We start from the raw sequence: 22,217 nt of genomic DNA on the forward strand, positions 1-22,217 counted from the left end.
AACTCTTCATGGACAACACCCAAATGTTCTCTTTTTCTGAACTCTCCTCTGATCTCTCTCTCATAATTTCCAACTGTCACTCTGCCATTATATATTGGATGACGTTGCGCTCTCTCTTATGTTAAACTATACCAAAACAGAGATGCTCTTCTTCCATGCCAAATGCTCTCATATATATCTTCTTCTGCCTATCCGTTCCCACCTGACACTCTTACCTACTCTTCTTCAGCTAGAAACTGTGGAGTCATGTATGACCCTTCTCACACCTTCTCTACTTTCATCTTCAAAACTGGAACAGCAGCTCGCCTCCTTCCATTGAACACAGCCAAGCATCTTTTAACCACGCTTGTCTTCTCTAAACTGTACTATTGTGCCAGCATCCTCTGGTCTCCCCAACTGTGCTTTCTGTCCTCTTGACAAGATCATTAACTTTGCTTCCAGGACTCTCTTTGAACTCCCTGACTTCACACCTACTTCCTCGTACTGTCTCCAGGCTGGATGGCTGAAAATGCAAAACAGGGCCAGATTTAAATGTCTTCTCCTGGTTCACAAATCTATCCACGGTAAGGTACCCCTGTATGTGTCCTCCTCGCTCCAACTCTACAAGCCTTCTCATAATCTCTGCTCTGTCTCCTCGACTAACCTTGTGGCTCCCTGCCCTCCCTGGACTTCCTCTCGCTTCTGCTCTTTCTCTCTTCTTACTTCACTTGCATAGAATTCTCCTCCCCCAGACATCAGAAGAATACATGGATTTGTTCAAAACCAAACTAAAAACCTACCTCCTTGCCTCTGAGTTACCCTCTTAAGCTACCTCTCATCTGCCTTCTAGCTAACATGTTTCCCTCACCTCTAACCTGCCTGTCACTCACTTTCTCTGTCTCCACTCTAGCACTCATGGTCCCAAGCCGAGCCCAGCTGACCATACCGCCTACCTTCTCTTAAACATTTCCAAGTTGGTTGTCCTTAATCTATGTATGTCTACTTATGTCCTTGGTGACTGTTCATTTACTCCCCTCCGCAACCTGGTCCGGATGTAGCTCAACGCACCCCATTGTAAAAAGCTTACTGTTTCCTGTAAAATCTGATTTCTTATCTATTGTTTGTTCTTTTGTCATCAAAAGATCATTGTATATAAATAAATAAAAATGACTTGAGAACTGATTTCTTACTTTTAAATCTCTCAAATAGCTGATGCCTTTTTCTATAATAGTCAAAGTGCATGCTACTAACTTTGCCTGTGTGTGCCTGTCGTGTACACTACTGTTTTATTGTACCGTATCAATGTTTTAAACTACTTACCGTTCTTTGGATGGTTCTCAATATTTGTATTTCTAATAAAGCTTTTTTTTTGTCAGTAAATCTGCTTTGTGGGCTTACCTTTAATGTGTGTTTGTGTGACCAGCTGTATCTTTATGCTACTCCTCTCCCTTTGTAAGAGTGAAGCCAAACTACTCGGCCACACTGCTATTGTGAGTGCCTAGTAGTCTAACGTGGTGCAAAAACCCTCCCTAACACTGTGGATTGTTTTGTCTGAGCGCTATTCACTGAGCACTTCAAGAATTTCCCTAACCAAAATGGTATGCTCTTAGAAATTGTGGACATTCTTTTGTGCATAAGAAATCTGATTCATGCAGTGTTCCAAAAAAATCCAGAAAATAGCAGCAGGTCAAGTGGTGGAATGGATTTGGGCTGCATATTTCATATAACAGGTGCTGGGAAATGTTGAAAGACAACATAGGATGGGGCAACAGGTGATGTAAAAGGTTGAAAACCTTCATTTAAAAATCGAAAGTGACTTTAACTATGTGCTAAGCATCGTATTTTTTGTTGACTTATTTGTGTTCTGTAGGAGCATATGTTTAACCATGAAGGAAGGAAGCCATACAAATGTGATGAATGTGACTACACAAGTGTGTACAAAAAGGATGTCACCAGGCACTCTGCTGTGCACAAGCGGGACCGGTAAGTCTACAGTGAATGGATCCTCCTCCACTCTAGTGTTGTGAATAATAGGAAGGGCATACTGTGAATTAAAATTCCCACCTGTTGTGAGCTGTTGAGGAGTTCTGCTGTAAAACGGATATGTGGTCTTATGATTGTGTTGGCCAAAGGGACTTAGGAATTAGCAAGTCTCAGGCTGTAAACTAATGTGGAGACTCCATACTATTTTTGTTTTTATAAGGTGCTCACTTGCTGTTTCAAATCGCCTATAAAAAATAAAACAGGACAGGACAGAGTACAAAACAAAGGTTTGACGTATATACAAGGAATAGGAAGTAGGGCATGAGGTAACATGCCCAAGTATACTGCTTAGTTCCGATTCTGTAACGCAGATCTGAGCTGGGTTACTTACAGTGGTTGATGCTTTTGCTAATGCACCATTGGTTACTTACAGATATTCTGGTGCTTCCAGCTTATTGACATTACTATAAACCTAAAACAAGTGGACATAGGAACAAGTCGCATAACCTTTTGCAGGGCCAAGGCAGGCAGTTTTAATTGGTATTGCATTGGATTTTGACCTGATCTGAGAATCATTGATTTTATTGCTTACTCTCCAAGAATTCATATCAATAGATCATCCCCTAATTCTTCTTGACATGGGGCCTACACTACAGTGGGGATCATAATCCATGTAATTTAAGGAAAATACTGCAGAAAAAACTAGTAATACATTTTTTTTCTGCAGTATTTCCCTTAAGTTTCCTGCAAGTAATTGTGCAGGAGGGAGGGGTAGCCTGTCACTCTTGTTATGTTACATGGATTACTCTCCAAGTATACAGGGTTCAATATTTCAGTATCAGGCCCAGGCTAATGTGTTGAGACTGTCGTTTTTTTTGTGTGCTGATTTGCGGTAGTGTATTTGAATATTCTGTGAATAGGTATTTTAGCCGTATTTATTTGTTGGTGATTTCTCCTTTTCTTGCAGGAAGAAGAGGGTTGAGCTGGTGAGTAAGGTTTCAGGTCTCTGTTTGCCACTCTCGTTTGCCTCACTATGAAGGTACAAGGTTAATGCCATCCAGGTATTCACATTTAAGACGGTCCCGCTATCGAATATAGAGATTGAGACTATAAGAATGAGAAGGCTTCGGACATTGAAATCTAAAGGTTTTTAGATATGGGGGGGAGTAAAAAGCCAAGTATGAAGAGGATTCCCCCGTATTGGGAACAAAAGTAATGATGCGTAAGGGTGCATAGTATAGAAGCATTCAAGGTGGAGAGGGAACGTTTGAGGGATTCAGGGATATATAAAGGTCAAGCAAGAGGTTTATACACGATGACAGTGAAGAGCTAGTGAGTGCAGCTGGAGCAATAGAGAGTAAAATGGATAAGATGTAAGTGATCAGGGGTAAGAGATCTTTTAAACAGTGACTTAAAATGGCAGAGAGTGAGGTTGATATAAGAAGTAGGCCGAAAACGGGCGAGGGTAAAATGGATTCAGCAAACGTTAAAAGAAGCCTATTTTTTAATATGAAGGGGGGAAAGGTTGCATAATTACAAATAGAGGAACGCTAGGATTGAGAAGATGTAAATGGATGTAGTGACCAAGTCAGCTAAATAGTTAGATTCAATGAAAAGACAAGAAGATACATAGTTCAGACCGATCTACAAGAAAAGGTTAAATGGATTTAAGGCTTAGGAATGGAAATGCTTTGTTGGGGATATTTTAACTTAATATAGGCAAGTTTTACTTTGTTTTACAATAATGCAAATATATTATGTGTTTTGAAATAATGGTAACCTGTTACTTTGTGTACTCTTTTGGTTGAAGTCCAGAATCAAGTTTTGCATTTTAATTGACTGTTAATCGAGGTTTAATGTTCAATAGTAAAAATGTGTGTTTCAGGAGTTCGGAATAAGGCAAGAGAAATTCCGTAATGAGGAATATTCTGAGCACTTGGCCTCCTATAGCTGCAAGACAAAGTGCCATTTGCCAACTGATTTTGTCAGTTATGCTTTTCTGGAACAACAACTGTAATAGTCACTTAGTGGACATGGGCTAGAATGGACATGTAGGAAAATAACCAATTCAATAGCACCTCTCGTCATCTTCTGTCTGACTCTAGAATTTCTTAACCATCTTCCAAAGACACTTCCAGTTTCTGTATACTCCAGCTCCCTCTCGCCAGTTTGAATTTATTGTATAGTTTTTCTACATATTTTCTTGATGCACTGTAAGTGTGTCGAATAAGGAATCGGACACAATGGTGGCATGTTTGTTGTTATGGACTTTTATTTTTATTAATCATAAAAAGAATCCTCACTAGCCCTGTTCCTAAGAGGGGTTTCCCTGCCTCAAACTAATACTAAGGTTCTGTCCGAATGTCTGTCCAAATGAAAGTACGCAGTCCTGTGTCCCCTACACTAAAACAAAATACTAATATAATCCAACAGAAATGCCCTTCTTCAGGAGAATGATTCTCTTCTCCTGGTATAGGGTGGTGTTTTCCCAAAATGTCTGGTTTTTAAACACATGCCAGGGGGAATGATTCCCTTCCCCTTGCTGGTAGTTGCAGCACTTGGTACAATCAACCTTCTGGACCAGGAGAATGGCTCCCTTCTCCTGGTACTGGTCTGCACTTCTAATACAGTTCACAACAAGTCCAGGGCCCTGCCATCTCTTCAGTGTACTTGAAAGGATTCCGTTTTGTTTCCAAGAGAATAACTCCCTTCTGCTGGTGTTTGAATGTTTTTTTTAAAACGTGGGTTTTATCTTTACTCTTTCACTATTTCAGTCCCTATTTCGGGGTCCCAGACCTTTCTCTGATGGTCAGTGGGCTTATCGTTATCACTGGTGTGAGATGGATTTCTTCGGATGCTTGTCTCTCTACTGTTGGGGTCCAGACCCTTCTCTGTTGGTCAGTGGACTTATCTCCTCCAACTGAGATGAAGAACATTTCCTCAGATGCACTCTTTATTTTGTTTTGGGACCCTCTGACAGGCCTCACGCATGCCCCGGGATAAAGCAGAGACCTCCTTACTCCCCTCCGCCCCCACAACCCTAGAGGTCCTCCCGTGCTTCCCGTTACCTTCTGGGACTTGCTGGCACAGCGCAGGTCTCTCCAGGGACTAGGGTCGGTCTCCTACCCGCTTCCTGCAGAAGCTATCCACTTCGTTGCCGGCTTGGGGACCGCGCAGTCCAACTCCTCCTGGAAGTAGTGCCACTGCCTCGCCTGCTTCCCGCTGGGCTCAGTCCTGCCGACGCAGGTCCTGTTACGGACTCCCTCAGTCACTGGCTTGCTTCCTCTTCAGAGCCCTCACTTCGGGTCGAGTACAGGCTTCGAAACTCCTGGGCTCTCAGAGGAAGGAAGAAGACGCAGTCTCCTCCTTTCTCTTTGTAGGGCTTACTCCACCCCAGCGTAACATCAACACCTGTTGTCAAAGGCTCCTTGGTATTCCTCATGCCTTCTGTGAGCCAACTCGTCTCAGTACTGGCACAGTCAGTAATCCTAATATTTTCTGTCTTAGTTGTACTCTTGGCACTACAGAAATACATTGGTTTAATTTCAAAATAGTGGTTTGAAATAGAGGGGGGGGGTGGATAAGGCATGAGGGAGAGTGATGTTTTACAACGGGTTGGACCTAAGGTGATCAACCTTATCCCCAGAAGGGGGAGGGGGGTGAATCCCTCCCCATGAGGTCCTCCCGCATTTATCCAGCCCTAGTGGGACTTTTGGCTATCGCCTGCACCTGCCTAGCCTCATGGGGATAGGGCTCTCCCTTCTGGAGAAGTGACAATACCTTGAATCATCACAGCACCCAGCAGCTGGGTCCACGTGAGCAGTGCTGGATGAAAGCTCGCCTAAGCAATATATTTGTGCCTTTTTTGCATCCTGATTATTAACACCTGATTTTTCATCTTTTCTGCTTTGAGCCTGCAGTTCTAGGTTGTGTGCAAAGACAAAGGTCACAACAGGTGAAAGAGCTGACCTGTTTTCATGGTATTCCCCACTTTGTTAGACTTTCAAACTAGTCTTATTGCATTTTTATTTTTACCACAAAAAATATAGTTAGGTTGGGGTAAGGTATATAGAAAAGCGGGGTGAGAGGGACGTCTTCCCCACAGTTCACAGTAATAATTGTGTTAAAGAGCTAAATATGATTTAGAGGTGCAAGAGATTAGACAACGCTGTTAATGCAAGAGATGAGGAGACCCCCTTATTCTGGCAAGGTTGGTGCCTCCTTTTGGTTTAGGGGTGTAAGAAGATCTATCCTAAGGGCAAGACTTTGTGTCCACCAAAGATAATCCAAACATTCTCTCGCTAGTGTTAAAATAAATGGCATTAGTACTCGGCGTGTGTTGGGGAGAATTCTCTGTTAAGGCTAATTTCCCAAACCTAGTGAGTCCTCCAGCAGCTTTGCTGGATTTTCGGGGTTTATTTTTTTCTCCTGCTAAGAGTGAGACATTTTCTCCCACTCTTAGACATGATTTGAGGTGTTCCTTTGACTTTGTATGTGTTCTATGGGCTATGGGGTCCTTTACCCCATAGGGCTTCATGTGTTTTTGGTATGTGGGTTACACAGCACCCTCCGTGCAGTAACCCAGGGGTGTCGTAGCGACCCCCAAACATAGACTCCATACCCTGGGACTGACTACTGTCTCCCAGGGCATGTAAAGTCACCATTGGCTTTACTAGTCTTAAATTGTGAACAAAACCAGTACAAACCATCATATTGTGGACGTACTGGTCGGGGCAATTCGATTGCCCTGGGGTCTGTTGTTCCAGGGGGCACTGTCCAGTCCCCCCGACCAAGTTTTGGCTGGTGGCAGTGGATACTACTTTTTATATTCGACCGCAAATATATTCCTATGGGATTTTCCCATTGTTCGAGGCTACCACTTTTTAATATAGCCTCGAACATACCGCTGGTTTATTAAATTAATATAAATTCACTGGTTGGTATTTTTTGCCGAAACTCGGTTCCAAAGTGGCGTTTGTGTTCGCTTCTGTGACTCCAACCCAAGTCGAGCCTTTGTTCCACTTTTGGCGGGCTTCTACACAGAAGCCCTCTAAAGTGGTGCCACTCTCTCTGGGTACCACAGGGGGTGCGGGAGGGGGTTTAGGCACCCTGGACTGAGTTGCCTTGGCAACTCAAGTCGCACTCTTGTGTGATTGGCCCAAGTGGTGAGCCGGCCGGCTCACCACTTAGCATGTTTGATTGACAGCTAAGCTGAATGAATGGGGGTTTCTTGCATAAAAGCAGGGCTTTTGGGACTGGAACTTCAGAAGTCGCCACAGGACCTGAAAATCCGACGAGGGAGAAGCTGAGCCGACCTGCTACAACAACACCACCGGTGGAGCCCTGCTGAACCGACTCACCACTTCCCAACGACAGAGGAGATCTCCCTGCTGGAGAGTCTTCTTCCCTTGACTGGTGGGCACAACCAGTTTACCTTCTTTTCTCGCATCCCAGGACGTCTTGTGGTCGAATTGCCCGTGCCAAGCACACAGGCAACCGGATAGCCACTTACCACTGGACCGCGAATAAAAGGACCGCTCCTTTTAATTGAGAACTCCGCGGCTGGTTTCTTCCCTGGCAGTGCAACGGACTCCTGTTTTCCTCCACGACGAGATCCTCTCTTCCCCCGGACGAAGCACCGACTTGCACCCGCTGCCAGGAACAACTGCCCCCGCTGGAGCGTTCTCACTATTTTAAGGTACCGTGTCCGCCAGGCCTCCCTTTCTAAAGATTGCTATAAGGTAACAATAATCCCTTAACCTTCTGGACTGGGCTGGCCGCCTTGACCATCTAACTGGTCCCTTTCTTTTTGGTCCAACTCTTTCTGAAACTCTTGCGAGACTTTTGGGCACTTTGAACCGTGTGACTTTGGACACATTTCGTCCGGAGCCTCTTAAAGTGGGTCCGGCCTTGTTAACTTTGACTTTACGGTTTTAATCTGCCTTCTTCTCCTACTGTGTTCTTCTGAAAGTGTTGGAATCTGTTTCTATCTTTGCTCTGCCTTTCTCTCCCTTTTTAACCGATTGATTAGAGTGCCATCTTCGTTAAGCGCTCACCGCTGTCTGAAAATAAGTTTCGAGGGGATTGGGTCCTCCGACGTATTCCATATCTATGACAGTAATCACCACAGCTGTGCTGCTTCGGAAACTTTTTCGGCGTCTGCGTCCTGCATCGATGACGTCGATGCGCCGCCGTCGAGGACCTCCTCCGACGTCCGACGTCATCCGATGTGATAAGTAGGACGCACGACGCCAGTAGCCTCAGTTCCGTTTTTTCCGCGAACGTGTTGCTTCGTGTTTCTCGGTTCTAGCCTCGACTCTTTGGAGTTCTGTTCTTTCTGGTTCTTCGAGCCTGTTCGTTTGTGAATATTCCTTCGCAGCGATGTCTTCCACTTCGTCTTCAACCCCGCGTCCGGGCTTCAAGAAGTGCGGGGTGTGTGGGTCCAAGATGTCGGTGACTGACTCGCACGACGCCTGCCTCTGGTGCCTCGGGGAGGCCCACGACACGGATGACTGTGTCGACTGCCTGTCGCTCACTTCCAAGGCCTTACGCGAACGTAAGAAGAAATTGTCGGTAGGTCGGGTGTCCAAGCCCCGGAAGTCGAAGTCGGCGGGGCTTTCGACGGATGATTCGAGGGGTGACTCTCCGCGTCATCGTCGGAGGTCTCGTCGGTCTTCTTCTAGGAGTCGGTCTCGCCACTCCTCTGCCTCTTCGAGGCGTTCTCGGAAGCGCCGTCACCGGTCGCCTTCCTGGTCCTCTTCCGAGGACTCTGCCCGGCACGTCGGTTATCCCACCAGCCGTGCGACGCCGGAGGAATGGGCTTCCTTCGGGAAGAAAATGTTGGCGATTCTTGAGTCGCAGGGTACTCAACCGTCCGCGCCCCCGAGTGGGGTCGGCCGTGTGAGGTCGAGAGACGCCGCTCGCAAGAGTGGTCGGCACGAGTCACGGGAGAGGTCCCGTTCGGACAAGGAGGCTCGTTCTCGCCGTACCCGTTCCAGGTCCCGGTCCTCGACGCGATCGAGACCGTGTGCACCTGTGATGTCTTCGAGGAAGACATCGACGTCTGAGGCGTCGAGGGCGTCGACAGACTTTCTCGAGGCTCCGGCTCTGAGGAAGTCGTCGAAGCCGTCGACGTTCAGGTCGTCGAGGGACACGCTCGGGGCTCCGGCTTCGAGGGCTGTGTCGACGCCGCCGATATTGGAGGCGCTGCATCTGACGTCGACGCCGATTTCCTCGACGTCGACGCCGATCCTCTCGGCGCCGTTGCCGGTTTTCTCGACGGCGGCGCCGATTCGCTCGACGCCATCGACGCCTTTCGTGTCGGAGGTGCCCCGTGTCTCGGGTGTACCCCCTAGGAAGGCTCTGGCTAAGAGCAGGCACTCTCAGGTGCCTTTCCGCCACTTGGATTATATTTCGGAGGCGGATGAGGATTCGGTTGGCCTGGTTCCTGGTCAGGTGCCGGATGACATTGTCTCGGGCCATAGTCAATTTGACGAATTGAGGCAGTCGCTGCATGATGCTAGTGGTCTGGACACCTCTCCGGAGGTGGAATTTGGTCGGCCTGAGCCTGGCTCCCATGCCGATTCCTCATACCGGCGCCTTATGGCTAGGGTGTCTGAGTATCTGGGATGGTCTGCTCCCCCAGGGGAGTTTGTGCAGGATGATCTGACGGACATCCTTGATGTTGGTCCCCCATCTGACCCGGTTCTGCCATTCCATATGGCTTTACAGCGTAGGGTGGCGGCGGCTTGGACTGCTCCGGAGAGTCTCCCGGCAGTGGGCAGATCCTTGTCGCGGAAATACCGTCCAGCCAGTGGCGACCCCTGCTACTTGACCAGGCACCCCACTCCGGAAAGTTTGGTGGTGCAGGCGGCCACGGCCCCGGCAAAGCAGGCGTCGTACCCTACCATCCCTCCTGATAGGGACGACAAACGTTTTGATGGCTGGGCGAAGAAGGTGTTTTCTTCTGGTGGTATGGCGCTTCAGGCGGCCAACTCCATTTGTGCCTTGTCACGTTTCTCGCACACTCTGTGGAACTGTGTTGCGTTAGCGGCTGAACATATTCCCGAAGGGGACGAACGGGATGGTTTCCTTGCTTTGGTCCAGGATGGTAAGGATGCCATGTGTGAGTCCGTTCAGTCGGGTTTGGACTTAGCTGAATGCGTCAGTAGGTCCATGGCGGCGAGCACCGTGATACGCAGGTTTGCGTGGTTGCGGAAGTCGGGGTTTGCTCCTGATGTGCAGTCCCGGCTCCTCAACATGCCCTTTGATGGTGAACATCTTTTTGGCAGCAAGGCTGACGAGAGCCTTGAGAGGTTGCAGACCTCAAAAGCTGCAGCGAAGTCGTTGGGCGCTGCAGTTCGCCAACCTCCGCCTTTTCGTCCTAGGGGACAGCAGTGGAGGGGTGGCTCCTTTCGCTATTACTCGTCCTTTGGTAGAGCGAGAGGAGCTGGCAGTCAAAGGGGCCAACGCAGGGGTACCAGAGGTGGACGACAGGGTACCCGTGGTGCCAAGGCCGCTCGGGCAGTTGCCTCTTTGCCCTCAGGTAACGCCGCAGCCGCTCCTACTCAGTCATGAGGCCTTGTCCCATGGTTCGCCGGTTGGGGGAAGGCTGGCGCAGCTTCTTGTAGAGTGGCGTGCCATTACTTCGGATGTGTGGGTTCTGGAGATCATAACCCACGGCTACTGTCTTCCCTTTCGGCACAGGCCTCGCGACAATCCACCGGGGAACCTCTCTTTGAAGTGTCCGGATCCGCTCCTTGCGCAGGAAATTCAAGCCCTGCTGGAGAAAGGCGCCATAGAACTGGTGCCTGTAGCGGAGAGGAACAAGGGATGGTATTCCCCTTATTTTTTGATTTCCAAGAAAGACGGGGGATTGAGACCCATCATGGACTTGCGCGGTTTGAACAAACTCCTCAGGAAGGACAAGTTCAAGATGGTTACTCTCTCTCAAGTCCTCCAGGCCCTTCAGCTTCAGGACTGGTTGGTGTCACTCGACCTCAAGGATGCTTACTTCCATGTGCCGATCCATCCCAAGCACAAGAAGTACCTGAGGTTCGCGGTTGGCGACTCGCACTTTCGGTTTCGGGTCCTGCCGTTCGGTTTGACCTCCGCCCCGAGGGTTTTCACCAAGCTCATGGTGGTGGTGGCAGCGCATCTCAGGCAAGGGGGGATTCACGTCTACCCCTACCTGGACGATTGGTTGATCAGGGGGAGCTCTCCCGAGCAGGTCCTGGATCATCTGTCCGTCGCCTGCCACTCCCTTCACAGGCTGGGCTTCTCCCTCAATTTAAAGAAGTCCCATTTGACGCCAACGCAGAGGCTCCAGTACATCGGAGCAGTGCTCGACACTTCCCTGGGGCAGTGTTTTCCTCCCCAGGTGAGGGCTCTTCACATTCAGCAGATGGTGCGCAAGTTTCAGCATGCCCAGACGCTCCCAGCGTTCGAGTTCTTGAGGTTGCTCGGCCTCATGGCGTCCTGCATTCTTCTGGTGCCAGAGGCTCGCCTGCGAATGAGATCTTTGCAGTGGGCACTCAAGATGCAATGGTCGCAGTCCTCCGGCAGGATGTCGGACCCGATTCAGGTGCCGCCCTCGGTCGCCCGGGACCTTCTGTGGTGGGCCGTCGAAGGCAACTTGATGAAGGGGGCTCCGTTTTGGCTTCCCTGGCCGGAGGTGACGATCGTGTCGGATGCATCCCTCACGGGATGGGGAGCTCATGCCAACGGGCTGACAGTCAGCGGTCGTTGGTCTCCGTCGGAGTCCAGACTCCATATCAATCTGTTGGAGCTGAGGGCCGTCAGGCTAGCCCTGAGGGCTTTTCTGCCGACTGTGCGAGGGAAGAATGTCCTGATCCTGACGGACAACACAGTGGCCATGCACTACCTCAACAAAAAGGGGGGGGCAGGGTCACTTCCTCTGTGCAGGGAGGCGATGCAGCTCGAGTTCTGGGCCATCCAGCAGGAAGTTTCGATCTCGGCAGTTCATCTGGCCGGAGTCGAGAACGTGACGGCGGACGCTCTGAGCAGGCAGTGCACGATCTCTCACGAGTGGGAGTTGGCTCAGGAGATTCTCCTGGAGATCTTCGCCCTTTGGGGGACCCCTCAAGTGGATCTCTTTGCCTCCAGTGTCAACCGGAAGTGCGAAAGGTTTTGCTCGCGGGAATTTCCTCCAAAAGGAGCCTTAGGAGACGCGTTCGTGGTGGAGTGGTCGTTCCCGCTGCTGTACGCGTTTCCTCCGGTCCCCGTCATCCCGCAAGTGCTGCGGAGGTTACGGAAGTTCGGTTCCCGGATGATCCTCATTGCTCCGGCGTGGGCTCGGAGGACGTGGTACCCGGACCTTCTCGACTTGTCCATCTGCCCTCCACGTCGTCTTCCCTACCGAGACGATCTGCTCTCACGGGAGGGGGGGTCAGGTTCTCCATCCAGAGGTCGGATCCCTCAACCTTCACGCTTGGCTTCTGAAAGGTTGAGGTATAAGGATTGGGACCTCCCTGAAGACGTGATGGAGGTGTTGCTTTCGGCCCGAAGGCCCGCAACTAAGTCTCTGTACCGTTGCCGTTGGCGTAAGTTCTGCGACTGGTGCAGAGTTCAGAATGTGGATCCTTTTGCATGTGACATCCCCATGGTTCTGTCCTTTTTGCTTTCTTTGGCCCACAGGGGCTTGCAAGTGGGTACCGTTAAGGGTTACCTGGCGGCGCTGTCCATCTTTAAGCGCTCATCTGAAGAATGTTCTTACTTTAAAATCCCTTTAATTTCACAGTTTCTGAAAGGGCTCACTAATGTGTTCCCTCCGTCGCCTTTCCTGGTGCCCGGTTGGGATTTGAACCTTGTTCTTAGGTTTCTTATGGGTGCTCCGTTTGAGCCGTTACATTCTTGCCCTTTGAGGCTGTTGACTTTGAAAACTGTGTTTTTAGTTGCGGTTACTTCCGCTCGCAGAGTGAGTGAGTTACAGGCACTTTCTGTTAAGCCACCCTTCACTGTATTTCACAAGGACAGGGTTGTCCTTCGAGTTCGTCCTTCTTTTCTTCCGAAGGTAGTGACGGAATTTCATTTGGCCCAGAAGATTGTTCTTCCGGCATTCTATCCTCCTCCGCATCCTGGTAAGGAAGAGGAGAGGCTCCATAGGCTTGATCCTAGGAGAGCTTTGAGCTTTTATGTTTCTCGCATGTCCCGGGTCAGAGTGGACGATCAACTCTTTATTGGTTACGCTGGTAAGCGCTTGGGGCAAGCTGTGACGAAACAGACTTTGTCCCGCTGGATTATTTTGGCCATCTCGGAGTGTTACCGCTTGGCGGGCAAGGACCCTCCGGCTGGCTTGCGGGCCCATTCTACCAGGGGCTTGGCTGCATCTACTGCCCTGCAGAGGGGTGTTCCTATTCGCAACATCTGTGATGCTGCCACCTGGGCTTCAGTGCATACATTTGTGCGGCATTATTCCCTCGATTCCATCAGAGGGCAGGATCTGGCCTTTGGCAAGGCGGTCCTTTGCTCTGCTATTTGATTGGCTATTCTAAATTTTGTTTCTAAATTCTTTCCCTCCTCCTGGATTTGGTACTGCTTTGGGAGTCTGTCATAGATATGGAATACGTCGGAGGACCCAATCCCCTCGAAGAACAAGTTACTTTCTTACCTGGTAACGTTCTTTCGATGGGATGGTCCGACGACGTATTCCATATCGCTCCCGCCCTGCCTTCCCCGCTGCAGAATTTCTGTTGCGTTTGCAGCTTACGTTCCGCAAGGCTTTGTGTCGGACTGGCAGTTGACTATTGTCACACGTTCTGGGGGAAAAAACTACAACTGAGGCTACTGGCGTCGTGCGTCCTACTTATCACATCGGATGACGTCGGACGTCGGAGGAGGTCCTCGACGGCGGCGCATCGACGTCATCGACGCCGGACGCAGACGCCGAAAAAGTTTCCGAAGCAGCACAGCTGTGGTGATTACTGTCATAGATATGGAATACGTCGTCGGACCATCCCATCGAAAGAACGTTACCAGGTAAGAAAGTAACTTGTTCGTTGCTTTACTTAAGACTTGTCTAATAATCGTTGAAGGGAGTGTATATCTTTTAGTGACCGTGTTTTTGAACTGCTTAATATTGGTGCCAGTGTGTTTAACTAGATGTGTTTTTAAATAATTATCTCTTTTACACCAAGCTCTGGTCAGTGTTTGCTTGTTCTACTGTGTTCTTTTGACCTATTGTGAATACTCTGTATACTGCCTAACTCTTCTTGAGAGAAGTCTGACTGCTCAGCCACAGCTACCAGGTAAATCTGGGTGGTACAGACTGCTACCAATTGGGTTTACTGCCAACCACCTGTAGTCTTAAATCTTTTGCAGTGGTCCTAGAGGGAACTAATTCCTTCCTGAACTCTGCAAGACATTCCAAGCCTTTTAAACTGTGTGATCTTGGGCGCATTGGTGTTCTACTCTCTCCAAGAGGGAGCCTGGCCTCTGAACTTTTTGCTCACAAGTAGACTTTTTCTCTCCTGCCTTGCTGAGTGTTTCTAAAGGATTGTGTTGTGTGCTGTTCCTAATTTCTGCCTTTTCCCTCCCTTAAACTTATTGGAGTGCCATCTTTAGTTAAGCGCTCACCTCTGTCTGGAAATAATTGGTGTTATCTAAGACTTGTCTAATAAGGAATAAGGGATGTATATATAATAATAGTGACTGTTTTTTAACTTACTTATAATAATAGTGCTAGAGTGTTTCTAAGTGTGTCTTTAAATAAATAATTATATACTTTGATACCAAAGCTCTGGTCAGTGTTTGCTTGTGCTACTGTATTTCGGTACCTATCTTATATACTCTATATACTGTCTAACTCTTCTTGAGAGAAGTCTGGCTGCTCAGCCACAGCTACCAGGTAAATCTGGGTGGTACAGACTGCTACCAATTAGGTTTACTGCCAACACCTGTAGTCTTAAGCCTTTTGCAGTGGTCCCTAAGGGAACTGCACAGGTTTCTGCCTAACAGCGTGGCACGAAAAATACAAAGGCCACTTACCTATTGGTCCTTTTCCGAGGCTTGCCTGCTGGTAATCCCGCTCACGTCGCACTGCATCCCTCACGTCGGTCCTCGCCTTTCTTCTGTTTATTCAGGCCACCATGGAATGGGAGAAGGGACTACAAGTAGTGGCTTCTCCCTTTCCATAACGGACATTTTCTTATTTACCCTTTTTTTAAATGCGAGTCAATGGCCACTGCATTTTTTTCTTCTTTATTTTGTGTAAAATAAGTACACTACTATATTGTTTCCAGGAATTGGGTTTTGAATCAATGTATGTTTGCCAACCTTCCCCAAATTGCAAATACTTGTTTAAATTTGTCACTATATGTTTAACGGATGGGTTAAACTGAGCTAAAAACAGAGATAAATTATATGTACTGTCTATAATGGGCTAAGATAATTTGACTTATGTCATCTCTTCACTTTGTAGAAAAATGAAAAAATTGTGCCATTGCCCCTGAAGAAGAGTTGTACTCAAAACGCGTTGGGCACCACCATATGCTTTGTACAATAAAGAAAAGGATACTTTCACCAAAATCTTTGTTTTCACAAAATATTTTCTTACCTATTTAAGGAAAATGATTTATGTATCATGAAAAGTGTTTGTCAAAATTTCTGTTTTTCTAAATATTACCTAAAATATTAGGTGTAAACAAAATCCAGATACTCTCTTGAGTTATTTTTCTGATTGTTTTCAGATATTCGATAGTGTGCAGGGGATGGGAGTTCCCAAAGTTTCTTTGGGAACAACCACACTTTGTAACCCTTATACATTCTAATGGCAGTGCATGGGGAGAAAGGGATCTCTAGAGCTCGTTAAAATACATTTCATTGTCCTTTTTACACTCCAGTTGTTAGAACATGAACTAACCTAGTATTCCCCACAACCTCCAACAAACTATAAAATTAGATAGACCTATCCCTAAAATCATATATACGTAGAGTATGACCCATAGGGCTTGAAGGGGTTAAACAATTGAAATAATGGCTAGAGAACCTCCCAAAAGGCAGATTCAATTTTCCAGTAATCCTGGGCCTGCTCACCCCAGTTCACCCCTAGAGTACATAAACTCTGTAACCCAAGTGGTTACTGTTAAGCTATGTTCTCTTAATGGGATGGAGTGCAGTTCTGTTATTTATTACATTCAATTCCATAATAAATCACGGCGGAGTACTACAAATCCAGTCTTTGGTCAGACGCTTCAGAGACCCTTTGGAAAGGTCAGCCAAGTACCCTTTTCAGTTATTTGAGATTTCAAAGGTTTGTGTAGGTTTTTACCTTCTGAATTAACAGGAAAAAGGTTCATAGGCAAACCACGTTTATGGGTTAAGGATAGGTAAGTACCAATTCTTCCCCTCTGGTGTGGCCCAAGAAGCAGCCAACCACAGAAGACCCAAAGTTGGACCCCTTTAAAGAGCTCCAGCCCGAGCGCCAGACAGATGTAGAAGGATGGAAAGTAGTTGTGACAAATCAACTTCAGGGCACCGGTGGTCCAGGGATGAATATCAGTTTCTAAACCATCTATCAACCCCACACCTCTGGTACACCAGAAGGGATCCAAACAGATTGGAATACAAGTACATTATAAGACCTTCTTGTACGATTTCTGGTAACGTTGACGGAACGGCAGGCTTATCTCCACAAGGTTGTGGATAGTTGGTTAGTTGCAACACAGCGAAAATACAATTATTACCCAATGATAACAGGGACTGTCCAGTCAAGGCTGTATAAAAATATCTACTTTATTATTACTAATAACAGGGACTGTCCAGTCAAGGCTGTATAAAAATATCTACTTTATTATTACTACAATACACAGTTCTAGCACACTACAAATACGACCCACCCTGTAAAGGAACACAGAGGACAGACAGTTTCACAAAGGAAAGAGATGCACTCTGGATACTGACAGGAGGGTAGTAAAAGTAATCAGTCTTACTGTTCAAGGTTATTCGCTTCCAGCACCATGGGGGCAAAGGGTTGTAACTGTCTCTAGGGGCCTTCAGAGAAGGACCAGGGGAGCAGAACCACAATGTAGCTGGTTCTGAAGAAATTCTTGGTGCTCGACAACGTTGAGGCGGTTCTAGGGTGCTTTGCAGCCCTTGAGACCAAATTAGTGGCTGTAGACAGCTGCGGGTACCAGGCGGCAGGCAGTTCGACAAGCAAGGCTTGATGGACTTCGGCAGGCTGTCCAGTGCGGCAGCTCGGGGCTAAGAATCGTTGTCTCTGTGCTGGTTGACAGGTCTGGAATGCTGGTCGAGGCGTCTCGGACGGCTCTGGGGACTGTGGCGTGACAACAGTCAGCGGTACAGCCATGATGCGGTTTGAGGACTCGACTGTCTCGTGAATGTCCTTAAAAGATGGACGCTGGATGATGCTCGTGTGGCACTCCTCCTAGCTTCTTCGCAGGGCTCGTGTCCTTTCAAGGCGGCCGGCCCAAAGCTCAGGAGAATGTTTGCAGGCAACGGCCTTGTCCTTAGTTCAGATACTCTCCGGCATTTCCCACCTAGGAAGCTTGCTGGCAGCCCCTAGCAGGGCATGCTGTGTGCTGGCTGAGTACCGGTTCAAGAGGTGCTGGACGGGTCCTCTGAGTCCGGTATCTCCCTCTGGGAGATGTTTATGGGAAGGATCTTGCTTCCCTCTTGGAACTTCTGGCCTTCCTTCACTGGCAGAAGATATAAGGTAGACTGTACCTTCAGCTCAGGTCCAAATTAGTCCTTCTTACTCCTTTCATAGTCTTCAGATGATCTGCTAAGTGAGGGGTTCAGCTAAATGGGCCCCAGTGATTGGTGCGGGCTAAGCCTACCTTAATGAACCAATCTTGGGTCTCTCCACCAACAATCTTATGTTATGCAGAAGGTCAGGACCAGAGTACTCTGCAACTGGACATACAATGGGGTGACAACATATACCCAAGTCCCACCCACCTCCCTGTCTGTACTAGATCAAAGTGTCTCTCTGGTTAACTGAGCCCTCTGACTCTAGATTAAAGCGCAGGTTTCCCTCGAAGTTTGTGCTGGGAGCAGACTTCCTGTCTCCCCCAAACCACATTCTACTCCAGCATGGGGTGGGCATGGATTCACATGCTCTTGAATATTCACTGTTGTCAGGCCGGGAATCCTCTGTAAAAGAAAAAAGTTTCACTTTTACTTACAAACTATCTTTATCCTAATCACTGAACTGAGCTCTGAGCCATAATGCCCCCTGCCGATAACTGCCCTCTCCCTGAGCCCCTCCTCTGGCAGCCATCTTCAGATTTTTACCGCACATTCAAGTGTTGGGGGTCCTTGAGTTTTGCTCCAAGCTTTTCTATGATTTTTCGATAGTTATATTTTTGTCAAATAGAGCCTGTGTGCTCTTTTGTTCCTCTGACGGGCAAGCAGGGATCCATTTGTCAGCGTCTTTCAACGCCTCTCAAAGTCAAGAATCATCAGGCGTTTCATCAAAGATTACAGAAGTCCATCAGGCCTACACCACACGTCGGACCGTGTCGGAGGAGAAGCAGGGGGGCTCCCTCTTCAAGCTCTGCTCTAGCTGCGGATTGAGGAACGTGTTTGTGGAGGACAAACACTCCCAGTGCCTCTACTGTCTCCATCCGTTCCACAGGGAAGCGGATTGTAAAATCTGTCGTGGGTTCTCCAAGCGCACCGTCAAGGATCATCACAGCAGGTTGGTGGTGTGGTTCAAAGTCAAGGCCTCTACCCCATGCGGCAAGCAGAGCAGGACCTGCTGGTCCGAGGAGCGGGCTTCTAAGTCCTTTGAGGGTGCTCCATCCATGGGGGCCCAAGACAAGGCCAAGCATTGCGAGTCCGTTTCCGTCAGGGTCACCGCACGCGGGGGTCCCACGACAGGCAGGGCGCTTTCAGATTCGCCATCTGCCTCCATCTCCAGTCATTGCTCCTGCTCCTCCTCGAAGAGGAATTAGTCATCCTTGATGATCGAGTCATCCTCGACGATCGAGCTGCTGGCGAACGCCCTCTCGAAGGTGAAAAGAGCTGACCCGGTCCAGGGGACCCCAATGGCGCCCACAGTGGCCCTAACACAGATGCGGGAGGCCTCGGCCAAGCCGGTGGAGAAAACGCAAGTGAAGAGGATGCCATCCTCCCTAAGCCCGAGACCGACCCCTCAGGATGCAAAGAGGGGGTTGGGGGTGGAGACCTTGACGCTGAGTCCAGCAAGCTTACCCCCCCGAGACCTCCCAGGGACGTGTCGCTGGACATCCTTTCAACTTTACAAACCCTAGTGTCTGAGATCTAGAGGAGGGTGCTGACGGCACCTCCGGCACCATTGGCACCAGGCCGACCACCAGCAAAGAAGAGAAAGCGGCACCCTACGCCGCCTCATCAACGGCCGCACATGCCCTCGCCCGATGGCAGCGTTTCTCTGCCGCTGAGGGCTTCTCCCCTGGACGAAGTGGGATCATTCGAGGCCATGGTCGCCTGAGCATTGAAGCTCTTCCAGCTGACCTCAGAATAGACCAAGAAGGAAGGTTTCCTTTACCAACGACGTGAGGCCAAAAGGAACGCCATTTGGCAGTACCTCTCCTGGATGACATTTGGGATGAAGGCCCCAGCGAAGAGGGAAAGGCTGGAGAAGAAGTACCGGGTGCCGGAGTCCGCACCCAACTGCCTACGGTCACAGCCCTCACCGGGCTCGGTGGTCTCGGCGACCGCGAGGGAGAAGTCTTCTAATCCCTCATCTTCAGCCTCTGCTCCATCGGACAGTGATGGAAATAAGTTGGACGCCACGGGTAGGAAAGTGATCTACTTACCAGTGACGACAGTCAAGGCAGCGAATGCACTTGCGATCCTGGCCGGATACGACAGGGAGCTGTGGTATTAGATGGCCCACTACTGGAATTTCTGCCTAACGACAAGCAAGTCGAGGCGCTCGAGATCCTCCAGGAATGCGAGGTGGCATCGGACCATGCCATCACTGTGGCCCTGGACATCGCGGACACTGGGTTCCAACAGATTGGGAATGGTGTCTGCCTCCGTCGTCGTGGCTGGTTGAAGGCCACCAACTTCCATCAAGAGGTCCAGACGAGGGTGCTGGAAATGCCCTTCGACAGGGATTTTTGTAATTATTTTTTTGAAACGTACTTTATTGACATATCTCGTACAATTGCAATTAAACTCTATTTGGGTTACATGAGAGTTGATAATGCCACTTTTTTCCTTTTTCTTAAAACTGCTCAACAAGTAACAAACGGATAACTAAACAAACAGTCAACAAGGACAGTCTTCTGCTCTCTTCGTGGCAACCTCAAAAACGTTCGAGCCGGGTTAAATGTACAACAGGCCGGCAGTTCATGAATCGCTTTGGGCTCATGTCAGTCAGTTTTGGGTGTACAGGCGGGCTTCCATCTCCTGGGCCACATCGGTGGAGACAATAAAGTCATGGTGCCTTGTGGTCAGCGGTGAAGCAAATGTCGCGCAGGAGGGCCTTCCATGATTCAAGTGTATCGTTAGTTTCCTCTACCCCTGTGTTAGCACCGTCTTGCCAGGCCCTGGTTTCAGCCTCAGTCCATCTTTCCAGTTCTTTGATCCATATTTCGTGTCTCGGGCCCCTCGGGAACTTCCATGCTATGGACCTCTTTGCCAGTATGCAGGCGAGGTCCATTAGTTTAAATATGTGCTTGTGTTTGGACACTCTGGGGTGGGTACCTAATAAGCATTCTTTGGGGGACCATGCATATCTGGTTATCCCTGCAGGTTTGCCTCACCTTAGACCAAAAAGTCATCGTTCTGATGCAAGTCCAGAACATGTGCATCAGATCGGCCTCATCTCTGCCGCACCAGGGACACGTTGGTGATGCCTGCTTGTTGAAGCTGGCCACTCTTTGGGGGTCATGTAAGTCTTGTATAGCACATTCAATTGGATCTGCCTGAATCTAGAATTTCTGGATACCTCCTCGGGGTATAGTAGCGCGCTCTCCCATTCTTCCTAAGACAGCGTGGCTTCCAAATCTTTCTCCCATTTCTCATTAAGTGTTTCGCTTCTGGGGTTAGGTTTGTCCATCAGACGGCTATAGAGTCGGGACACTGGTTTCCAACCGTCTATGAGGTCGTGCATTTCCTGTAGTAGGGAGTCTGCGGTGGACTCTTCTGGCCAGTCGCTCCATTTCTTCTTGACGATCTGTTTGATCCTGAGATACCACAACAACTGGCCATTTGGTAGTCCATCATTTGTTTTTTTGTTTTTTTAAACTTTATTTTTGCATTTTAGTGAAACATATACAAACAAGCACAAACAGTGGGCTGCAAACATGCTCACAGAGTTCCCTCTCCACCCAGTACAGTTCTGTGTCGTTGAGGTAGTTCCGGATTGCCTCGGTATCTGCCGGGCGCCCGGCACTATATAGATCTTGGTAGAATGCCCTGAATACTTTGATTATGTCTTCTTCTTTGTGCAACATATTTCCCTGCGGTGTTCGGCTACTGTCCACCCTTGTTGGTCTCCTGTCTGCAGCTATAAGACGTGCAAGAAGGTCCCCAGGCTTCTGGACTTCGCCATATTGTCTAATTCTATGATTGTGGCCCAGAAATTTTAACTCCCGTTCTGCTAGGTTTCTGAAGTTGAGAAGTTCTTCTTTCAACATTGCCTGGATGTGGTCTGAGTTGTTAGCGGCTTGCTGCTTTTTCAGTTCCTTCAGGTGGGTTTCGCTGGTCACTAGATCACGTCTGATAAGTTTCAGGATTCCGTTTTCTTTGGCTAGACAGACGGGGTGTCTGTCTTACATAGCATTTGAGTGATTCGCACAGCACTCCGGCGGAGTTGACGGTGTCATGGTTGATTTCAAGAAAGGTGCTGATTTCCTCGCGTAGTTCAGTGGCAAATATTTGATCTGCAAGAGATCTGGGTTTGAAGCGCCATTGGGGGGGCCGCGGTCTGGTAGTCGGTAAGCAGCATTCAAGTATTACCGTGGCGTGGTCCGAGAAGGTTTTGGGGAGTATTTGGCAGCTGCCCCATTGCCAGTTGCTGTGTGCGGAGACTAGCAGATAATCGATGCAGGAGTTCGTATTATGTACACTTGAGTGGTATGTGTAGTCTCTGATTTCCCAATTCTGGATACTCCATATATCTGATAGGTCGAATGCTTTGCAGATCTCCTGCACTTGTAGGCTGGCCTTGGACGGGTGCGCAGTTGTTGGCTGTGATTTATCTTTCTGTGGGTCGAGATGAGTATTCAGGTCGCCTCTCCAGATTATGGTTGCGTTGCGCACTTGCGCAAGGCGGGACAGCA

At 48.7% G+C, this 22,217-nt stretch overlaps 1 protein-coding gene across 3 annotated transcripts in view; it reads left to right on the forward strand.

The window, feature by feature from the left end:
- ZNF335 (zinc finger protein 335) overlaps window positions 1–22,217 on the forward strand; it is a 1,126,934-nt gene that overhangs the window by 221,376 nt on the left and 883,341 nt on the right. For all 3 annotated transcript variants that reach the window (XM_069651371.1, XM_069651372.1, XM_069651373.1), the window contains 2 exons: window positions 1,850–1,962; window positions 2,930–2,948. In XM_069651371.1, coding sequence (XP_069507472.1) covers window positions 1,850–1,962; window positions 2,930–2,948 — 132 coding nt within the window. The remainder of the gene's footprint in view (window positions 1–1,849; window positions 1,963–2,929; window positions 2,949–22,217) is intronic.

Source organism: Ambystoma mexicanum, chromosome 3p, assembly GCF_040938575.1.
Source record: "Ambystoma mexicanum isolate Mex_15411 chromosome 3p, UKY_AmexF1_1, whole genome shotgun sequence".
Lineage (NCBI taxonomy): Eukaryota > Metazoa > Chordata > Amphibia > Caudata > Ambystomatidae > Ambystoma > Ambystoma mexicanum.